Raw genomic sequence first — 9,580 nt, forward strand, 5'->3', positions numbered from 1 at the left:
TTACACAAAATTTCTTTTCCTCCTTTTCCCACTGATTCTTTCACATAAGCTAATCACTGTTACATGGATGCTACAATGCTCTTGCATTTCAGATTTCAGATCCAAAACTAGACCTTATGAGGAACAAATAATTTTACTGGCATCGAGAGATTGATGAATCAATAGCAAGCCTTTTCCTTCCAAATGATACAGATGGAGCCTGAACTAATTAGTAATAATAAATGCAATGGAAACTGGCCCAGGTGTGTGATTCAGCCTGTTATGATGGTTGCATCTGATCTCGTAGAAGAGCCTGTTGGAGCTGAATAACTTGCTGTTGCTGATCGGGTGGCAATGAACTCAACTGCTCTGGTGTGAGGTTCAGCACTTGCTGCAGTAAGGCAGACTCTATGTCCGCTGGAAGCTGCAATGGAGAAAGGATATCATAACATGAGCTTAAAACAAGAACTTAATCTAAAAACCATTTGAACCTACAGTGTGGAATATACAAGGTAAAAAACAGCTAAAGATAAATTGTATTACATATAGACAGAAGAAGGCATAAAAAGATGTGCCATTATCAAGAGTGCTGCTCTGTTTTTGCAGCAGAATTTTTAAAACAAGTGCATGCTATTTGTTAGATTTCAATATCTGATACCTTCTTTTTTATAAAATATTTGGTCAGCCATTAATATTTGATTATAAATCGGATCAAAGATATCCAAATGATTGCATCTAAATATGTATTTGATCTGCTGGTCCGACCAATTTTAATCTTTATTCAGAAAAGAATTTCCAGCCAGCTTTAAACAATTCATGGTACCTCAGAATATATACATTGAGCAACATGACAAGGGCTGAGTGTGACCATTTGGGACTCTGGACCAGTTAATGCAAACTGACAAGTTAAAAGAGGTTATCTCTTCAGATCATTAGGTAGAACACACCTGAGGAACTTGTTTCCCAGAATGCTGCAACTCTTCTGGCCTTGGAAGTGGATTTGGAGAAACCGAATTGACTGCAGGTGCTTGGGATGGTCCAGATCCAGTGGCACTAAACAAATTAGAACCTCCCATAGGGACAGACATGCTCCTTCCATCATCTAATTTTAACACCTTTGAAGGGCGATTAATTGGTTCTTTAGAATCATGAGCTGTGCTTGTTTGCATGTTCAAATATGCATTACTTCTGAGAGTAGACCTATCAGCATTTGCTGCCTCTGAAATGCCAGATGATACTGGGGGGCCAGACTGCTACCGTAATGTATGTTAGTTAACAATAAAAATAACACCAATCAACATGCAAAGGAAGTGCACGTATAAGCATGCTCACGCAAAGAAATGTGAAGACTGATTCTAGCCAGACTTTGCTACGTGATTTTCTACGCATGAAGTAGGAAAAGTGTACCGGGAAATTCAACAAGGTGGCAGACAATACACTAAATATGACGTTGTTTGTTCAATTGAAACCATTTACCTCCAAAATTGTGTATATTTCCACATACAAGAAATGTCTGAGCAAAAAGGAGATAAGGAACAAAACATTAAATTAACATTTCTAGGCATTAAATTGTGTAAGTGATCTTTTCCCTTTCCCCTCTCCTAATATTTAATCTACGGTAGATCTCCAGTGTTGAGATGCAGAAGGGGGAAATTTTCATCAAATAAAAGCAGATCTAATGAAATGTAACAGCAAAGCTACTTCGTACCAAGTATTCTTCTTTGTTTTTCAACATTAAATCATAATCATAAGAGGTAATGGCTTAGGTAACTGAACCTGAAAGGAGCCTGTTGCTGGAGGACGGGATAAAAGAGAAGATTGCATAGCTTTATTGGCAAGAACCATCTGAGGGTTGTGCCTAGCATTCGTATTTCCAACCTGTCTTGTATGTTGTACCAATGAAGGTTGCATTTGCTGGTTCAGAGGTGCGGAGTTTGCCATCTGAACAGGTGGTCTAACAGAAGGAAGTGCAGCAGGAAGTGGCGCAGACTGCCCTAACAATGTGGCATGATGAGGAACATGGTTGTTGACATGATGTGGAATCTGTGTTTGAGCTTGAACAGATGTTTGTGGGGTTGCAGAAAATTGGTTGTGAACCAGAGACTTCTGAGGCTGAACAGATGGTTGCGGACCAGCAGAAAATTGACCTAAGCCCAACTGCATCCTCTGCGCAGTAGGGGGTAACCCAGGAAGATTTGGAGCTGCTGGCCGCTGAACCTGTTGAGAATCTTGTAATGAAGATAGAGCGGGTTGACCTGTTGATTGCCGAATATTTGGGAGCTGCAACTGCACAATTCAAAGCGATATTTAGAAAAAGTGAAAGCGACAAACCATAAAATATACCCTGGAGTGCTGAAACAAACCACTTGTGGAGTCACCATTCCAAGCATTATCTGTGCCTGTAAAAATTGTTGGATAATTTGTCAGACTAAGCATGCATCCTCTCTAATTTGTATAATAAGTAGTAAGTTTTAGGACAGATCGTATAAATAAGAAATAAGCAGAATAATAGAACCTCTATAATTATGAAAAACCATCACACAACAGGAGGTACCTGAAAAAGAGCTTTTGACAGCTGTGGTTTTCCAAGTAACAGCTGGTGAGCTGCTTCCCTGTTTTGTGTAGCCATTCCCTATTAGCAGTACGGATTTAGACAATTATCACTAAACAACGCAAAAAAAAATAGTATAACCTTTAATCAAGAGCGCACCTTTAGCTCAGACATGATTTCATTCAATTGATTTCTAGACATTTTTGCCAGATGAAGAGTCAGGGGATCACTTGCTAGTGCTGGCTGACTCTGTAAACCATTTTGATTTGACTGCATGACAGTCTGAGCACCACCTAAAGTCCCTGCCATGACATTTGCAGCAGTAATGGCTATGTGGAGACCAATTGGCTGGTGCTGAGCCGGCTCCTCCAGAATTGCTGGACCCCCTGCTTGTTTCTGGGGATCTGTGCAAGCATAAAAGAAAAAAAAAAATGTCCCAGGATTCTTTGACATGGGAAGAGAAATGAATACATAAAGTTATGAGAGCCAAAGAGACTTACCATTATTTGCAGCCAGTCGAGGACCCCCGCGACCCTGCAAGATAAGTAAAGGTCATCACTAAAGCTTTCACCTTCAAAGGGCAAAAATATGGCATTTGACACAACTGCAACTCAAAGCTGAATAACAATGCACTGACGTATAAAAGAAGCCAGGAATCCAGGTATACTGTAAAATGCAAGTCTCAACCCAGTGGCACGATGGATGGTACCATTCAATTGATGTCAGCTTAAACAGCTATAATATACAGGAAAATAATTTGACCTTCAGCATTAGACTAGTCATGCAAGGAGATGCCAATGACATCACTTTGAAGGGGAAAAAGGAAATAAATAAGCTGAATAGCTACACATCTAAACTTTACCACACCTGTTCTCGGTTTCTGTCAGCATTTTTGTCATTTTCAGCAAAATCAACCCGTAACTGCCGGCCATTGATCTCATAACCCTGAAGATTACGACGAGCACTTAGCGCCGTCTCTTCATCCTTATATTCACAGAATCCATAACCTTTAGGTTTCCCAGTTTCTCGATCGATTACTAATCTGAAACAAAGGGAAATAATAAATCATTTAGACAGCATGATGTAGACAAACAAATTACTGCTGTGGGAGAAAAGAAACAGGGCATAAAAAGCTAATTTGTGAGCAAAAAGGTAAACTAAGGTAAACTATCTATCTTAGAGGACAAGCCAGATAATTCGTTGAATGATTATATAAAGGTATGGCTATATGGTGGCATAGCAGATAGATCTACAATAAAGACAATCAAGAGAAGGGCAAGAAATACACCTAATGTTCTACTGAAGAACTGACTGATTCTTGATTAGACTGTTGTGACATGTGAGCTACAGACTATTTCTTGGCTGCTCCCTTTTTCCTCTCTGAGGTTTTTACCTTCATTCGATTATGCTGTCAAGGTAGTCAACAGATGGTCTTATATCTAAGAGCTCATTATCATCTGTTAATATGTTAATCCACGACGCAAAAGTTCAGGAAATTTACTAAAGGCATGTCAGCATTTTCTTCAATGACAGCTAATTGAACCCACTTCCATTTTTAGAGTAACCTTCTATTGCAGAAGAAGCTTTGTTTTGGCCCAAGGCCTTAATAAAGGAAATAAACACCCTAAGTATCTGTATTTGAGTGCTTTCTTCAAGCTTGATAAGACAGAAGCAAAAGCACTCCCACTGCCTAAGGAAGCACCATGTCCTTCTGGACATGGTTGGTAACCATTCCATACCCATATCTTACAGGAACTGGAAGGGGTATCAGGGTTTCCCATTCCGGGTATAACAGATTTGCGGTCTTCCTTTTTATACATTAAAAAAGAAAAAATGAATGAGAGATTAACTGCAACGAATTCCACCCTCGCTAATGTATCAATCCAGAAACTTCAGCTAACCTTCCCGGAGAAAAGTATCAGCAAACAACAAGTTTCGCAGCAGAATCGGTGCACAATTCAATAATTTAAATAAAATACAACATGGTAACTAGTTAAAGATTAAAACTGCAATGATAACAGAACAAAATTGAAATTTGACAATCAACTATTTTCAAATTCTAGGGTTTCAAAAGTTTTATTATTGCAACTCCCAAGGAAAAATAACAATAATACAGACCTGAAGGACACAACAGGCCCAACCTCTCTGCAGATTTCAATTAGCTGTTCCTCGGTTGCATCATACGGTATATTCCCAACTGCCAAAATTACAAAATAAATAATCACAAATTCCAGTTTGTAAGTTTCCACCCAAAAACACTGCCAAGCTTTTAACTCCGCGAAATCAGTTTCAAATTCAACTGGATTCTGCAGGATTGAAAAAAGAAATTGCTGGCTTTTCCCAGCAATCAAATCGAACACACTATTGCATGGATAAGAAGAGAGAGAGAAAAGAGATACCAAAAACGCAGCGATGCTGAGAAGACGAGGCCATGAATTATTTTAACAAGAGAAGAAGAAGAAGAAACGCTCCATCTTCTTCCTTCTCCACGAACCGCTCTCCCTCTACTCTCTTATTCTTCTTCGAAAACGGCGTCGTATAGTATCCCAAAAAATATAGATAGCTGAATAAATAAATAAATAAAGTACTTTATTCGGTTGCTGTTTATGTGTTCGTGAATTCGTACGTTGTTGAGTTGAGTTTGGTTTTGGTCAGCGTCAGAAAGTTCTCAGAAAGAAAGAAAGTGATATATATCTGTTTGTCTTTCTTCTGAATATAAAGGGGGAGGGAGGGAGTAATGCTTTATGTTCTTTCAGGGCGATCAGGGAGAGAGTCGGTGTAGTGTTTCGGAGATTCTGCTGTTCTTGTCCAGAATAAAATGGGCTACCAATTTTATTTTTTTTATTTTTATCCACTCGACTGGCATTTATTTATTTATTGTTACTGGGGTGTCAAAAAACGCATATGCTTCTTAGCTTCAACCTTAGTGTGCTTGAATTTGAAGGATCGGGGGGGAATCGGACATCCTATTAAGCTTATATTTTTTTGAGAAATAATTTTTTTGAAAAGATAATGGTTTTAAGATCTCTGATTTGATTACAGCCTCGAGATTAAAGAATAAAATGCGGCAGAAAATTATAAAGCATAGATTATATTTACTGTTAAAACTCCAGAGGCCTTTCTTTCTTTCTGATAGGGGAGATGAGAGAAAAAGGGGAGAAGACTGGACTGGAAAATGAAATAAAGTGAGGCTTTAGAGAAAAGCAATGGACATGGCGACAAGGGAAAATGCAGCGGTTTTCGTTAGCCATTTTCCATCAGAGAGGGAATGTGTCCCTTGAGGAGAGAGGAGGAGCACCGCCATATTACAGGGCCGAAGAAGACGAGCGATATGCAACTCCTACACCCTACTAAAAACCTCTCCTAATCCCAAAAAAAAAAAAAACACTTCAGCACACACGAAGTGGTAAAAACTATAACTATTGTGATTAATAGGCCTATTCATAAATTTCAGGCGCGTCCCACAAAATATTCGACAGCAAAACTTCACATTTACATAAATCACGAGGAGATTGATCTCCCTAACAATCTACCAGTACCTACGAATACCCATAAGATGGCACACAAGACTCCAACAATCGACAATAAAACAAATCCCTTATTTCTACTAGCGCTCCTTACACTTGCAGCACCATTAGCTGCGACTACATTAATACTATTGACATTCATTCTGATCCTGCTAGCTGCGTCTACATTAATGCTTTTGACATTCATTCTGATCCTGCTGAAGCTTGACATTCGCTCAAAAGCCTTGTTAACCAATGGATTCTCTGAAGCTGACGCAGGAGTAGTAGGGATGGACTCCACAAAACCCCACAAGGCAGAAGAGAACCAACCATCAGCAGCATCACCCTCTTTTCCACCTTGATTTCCGTTGGTTATGGTAGAATTGTTGCTGGATTCACACACAACACCTGAACATGACCAAAATGGCCTACTATTAGACTAAACTACATTCCAATGGTTGTTATTAATAATAAACGAAGGAAATACTTGTATTAGAACTCTTGAATCTGGCTCAAAGTCCCAAATTCACATAGGCTTTTCGCCTCGCATGCCACCCATCTCATCATGAGCTCTGCATGGGTTGGCTATGACAAAATCGAGTTTTGTCCAAAAATAAAACAGTAGCTTAGTACACCAGATGGAAGACAGGATAAATGCAGTGATTCTGCTAGTCAAACTAGTTATATACCTGGAGGTGGTTGGAAAAGATTCTCATTATGTGATTCTGAAGCAGCTAACATATTACTTCTCTGACCATGCACCCATAGCTGATTGTTCATCTGCTCTGCATCAAAAAATTGTGGCTGCAGATCACAGTCCACTTGGTTGGCCACCAAATTTGACTGCTGCAACTGATAATCCACCGCATTTATTATTGAATCGGGCTGCAACTGGTAGCCAACTTGGTTAACCATGTCACACCCATAGGGATGCATATACGAATGTGAAACTGCTTCCTGATCAACAGGCCCCATGTCACGCAAAAACATGGTTGCATCATAGTACAGGTCAAGCTCGCTCAATCCATCAAAATCATCAAACTGCAAGTTTTCCACAGGTTGCTCAGTATTGGAGAAAGAAGGCTCCGGATCGATGAGATCATTAATTTCCAGGAAATCCTCTTCATTTAACCGGGGAGCCTGTTCATAGTTAGTGCTGGATGTGACCTCAGGTGCCTCATGCAATTGCAATGTTGAGGTACCTGACTGGTCAAAGTTAAAGCTGGTGTGTGTATTGCAATGCTGACCACTTGTTGTCAACTCTCCAGCTGGCTCACAAACAAAATCCCTGAAAGATGGATCGACCAAAGTACTTCGTGCCTCTTCTTCCCCAGTAACCTGCAATGATGAAATTGATTAATACAGTTGGATCCTGAAAAGGTAAAGATCAAGCAGAAGTAAAGAAACCACATAAAACAATGTAACTCTACTTTTGCTTTGTTTACGCACAACCAAAGCAATTGTATCCTGCCAATCAATGTTATCAAACTAAGAGCAAAAACAACTGGACCGTTTAAGACTTGTTTTGGACACAAAAGAATCAGTGCAGACCAATTTTGTGACATGACACAAGAACGGTCAAACTAGATATCACTCCGACTAAATACACCATAAACTTGTAATTACAACAGTCAGTATGCTTTGGGTCAGTCAAGGTGAAAGAAAAGGATGAAACGTTGAAGAAATTATCATAACACAAACCTGAGGCAGTAAATAAGTAAAATCATTGTTCTGCAGCAGCTCGTTATGTGCAGGTTCTTCACCAATTTGTTTTATTATCTCCTCAAAAACATTCAGTGGCGGCTCAAGTTGAGCAGACTGTATGAAATTATCAACAAGAGTCACTTCATTATGCTGCTTAACAGGAATCTCTGGGGTAAACATGCCATTGACACACTGAAATTCATCATCAGCCCAGTCTTCTTCCTTAAATGGTGCTCCATACTGTTCACCATTCTTAGGACCAGCTCCGCTTTTTTTGTAAACCTTGTAAAGGGCATAATAATCCTGATGCAGGAAATACACGAAAGAAAAGGAAATAATTAGCATCAAATACACAACAAATGAAAAAATACAAAACAAGACCACCATCCCGCATACTTGCACATTTGAGCATCTCTTAAGTTCTTCTTCGTCCAAAGAATACTCATGCATCACCCAGTCAGTTCGCTCACCGCTAGGTGCACGGCCTCTGTAGAAAACTAGGGTCTTCTTCACCCCAACATTTCGAGAATTGCACACAACAATGCGATCCTTCCCTGTTGTTTTCCAGTACCCCTGTCTGGTCGCCCTATTTGATCTTGCTCCATTAGGATACTTCCTATCCCTGGGACTGAAGAAGAACCATTGCCTATCTCCAGTCTTCAAAATGGATTGCCCTGCAAGATCATTTCTTCATTTTTTAGCAATAGATAATTCAATCTTCCAAACCCTAACTCAAACCTCCTGAAAAAAAACTAAACAAACAAAAAATAAATTCACAGCAAAAACCATTGATATAAACTTTTGCAGTGCAAGAGATACAAATTCAAAAGAAATATAAGATTACACTAAAAAAAATCAAATCCAGAGCTCAAGGAGCCAAACAAACACACGGGAAGCTCAAAATCAGTCAAAAAAAGGTTCGCCTTGTACCAAAACTAAATGAAACAACATTTACTTTTAAAATGATTCCATCAAACCAATTTCATCACAACAAACCATTCCAAACCATAAAAAAAAACTCACCAGGCAAAAATCCACAGAAAACCCACATCATTATTTCTGATACACAAACTAATTAACGTTGATCAACTCCCTAATTCCTGAAATCAAGCCCTAAATCCTCCGATCAAATCCAAACCAAACAAAACCCTCAAATATCAGACAAGAACAAAACCCAAGTCAACGCCCATAAAAAATAAATTTAAAAACTTCAAAAGGATGGCATACCAGGCAACTCCTCAGGATCCCACTTGTAAACATCGACCTCGCGAATAATATTAAGCTTTAACCTTTTCTTGCAGATCTTCCTCTTCAGGTAATAAACCACAAGCTCCTCGTCTGTCGGGTGAAACCTGAACCCAGGAGGCCACTCCTTATCATCAGCGCCGAAACAAGAGTCGGTGGTCACCGTCATCGATGAGATTGACCGACGAAGAGATAGAGAAATTTGAGAGAAATTTTTCAATTAAAAAAAATATAAAGTTGTTTGTTGATCAAGCAAGGTAATGACCAAACATAGGGAGACCGTGTGGTGGACTTTAAAGAAGCGGACGCGAAGTTACTTCGAGCCTTTTGGTATACTTTTCAGGGTTTTGGTTGGGTGGGTTGATGAGTAGTGTGTGTTATTGTAGGAGCGAGTGTGTTGTGATGTGTGTGGAGGGTTTTAGAGGGACTAAATTGATTTCTTTTGGAAAAATATTTTTTGCCGACAGGGTTTTAGAGGGACTAGTTTGAATTTTTTGGGAAAATGTTTTGATTTAGCTTTTCCGTAACAAAAAGGAGCCCGATTTGTGTGATATTGTGGGTAGTTTATTAGTTTTTTACTCGAAAATTTAAATAT

The 9,580-nt window shown here is 39.2% G+C and overlaps 2 protein-coding genes across 4 annotated transcripts; both read right to left on the bottom strand.

The window, feature by feature from the left end:
- On the bottom strand, window positions 1–5,351 carry LOC118052488 (cleavage stimulating factor 64). Its single transcript, XM_035067026.2, has 10 exons — window positions 4,930–5,351; window positions 4,649–4,727; window positions 3,398–3,572; window positions 3,031–3,064; window positions 2,690–2,934; window positions 2,534–2,611; window positions 2,343–2,378; window positions 1,756–2,265; window positions 927–1,229; window positions 1–403 (listed from the first exon to the last, which is right to left on the bottom strand). Exons 1-10 carry the CDS (start codon window positions 4,961–4,963, stop codon window positions 260–262), a joined length of 1,638 nt encoding a protein of 545 aa, XP_034922917.1. The 5' UTR covers window positions 4,964–5,351; the 3' UTR covers window positions 1–259.
- A 583-nt stretch (window positions 5,352–5,934) lies between these two features.
- On the bottom strand, window positions 5,935–9,293 carry LOC118027467 (NAC domain-containing protein 17). 3 transcript variants are annotated; one of them, XM_035056248.2, is made up of 6 exons: window positions 8,968–9,104; window positions 8,764–8,853; window positions 8,137–8,414; window positions 7,738–8,043; window positions 6,726–7,374; window positions 5,935–6,444 (listed from the first exon to the last, which is right to left on the bottom strand). In XM_035056248.2, the coding sequence occupies exons 2-6, from the start codon at window positions 8,792–8,794 to the stop codon at window positions 6,032–6,034; spliced, it is 1,677 nt and encodes a 558-aa protein (XP_034912139.1). In that variant the 5' UTR covers window positions 8,795–8,853; window positions 8,968–9,104; the 3' UTR covers window positions 5,935–6,031. The 3 variants fall into 3 exon arrangements, with proteins under 3 accessions (XP_034912139.1, XP_034905021.1, XP_073260409.1); XM_035049130.2 differs by lacking the exon at window positions 8,764–8,853 and having other exon boundaries at window positions 8,968–9,286; XM_073404308.1 differs by lacking the exon at window positions 8,764–8,853 and having other exon boundaries at window positions 6,301–6,621; window positions 8,968–9,293.
- Between the last annotated feature and the right edge of the window lie 287 nt (window positions 9,294–9,580).

This window comes from Populus alba, chromosome 14 (genome assembly GCF_005239225.2).
Source record: "Populus alba chromosome 14, ASM523922v2, whole genome shotgun sequence".
Classification (NCBI taxonomy): Eukaryota; Viridiplantae; Streptophyta; class Magnoliopsida; order Malpighiales; family Salicaceae; genus Populus; species Populus alba.

Excerpts from the sequence above, each read along its gene's own strand:
- LOC118052488 (XM_035067026.2), bottom strand. The coding sequence starts at position 4,963 with ATGGCCTCGTCTTCTCAGCATCGCTGCGTTTTTG. Across the intron at positions 4,728-4,929 it reads TCAGCATCGCTGCGTTTTTG|TTGGGAATATACCGTATGAT; the intron begins GTATCTCTTTTC and ends TAATTTTGGCAG. Across the intron at positions 2,935-3,030 it reads TCGACTGGCTGCAAATAATG|ATCCCCAGAAACAAGCAGGG; the intron begins GTAAGTCTCTTT and ends ATGCTTGCACAG.
- LOC118027467 (XM_035049130.2), bottom strand. The coding sequence starts at position 9,154 with ATGACGGTGACCACCGACTCTTGTTTCGGCGCTGATGATAAGGAGTGG. Across the intron at positions 8,415-8,967 it reads GGATCCTGAGGAGTTGCCTG|GGCAATCCATTTTGAAGACT; the intron begins GTATGCCATCCT and ends ATGATCTTGCAG. Across the intron at positions 6,445-6,725 it reads TCTTTTCCAACCACCTCCAG|GTGTTGTGTGTGAATCCAGC; the intron begins GTATATAACTAG and ends GGTCATGTTCAG.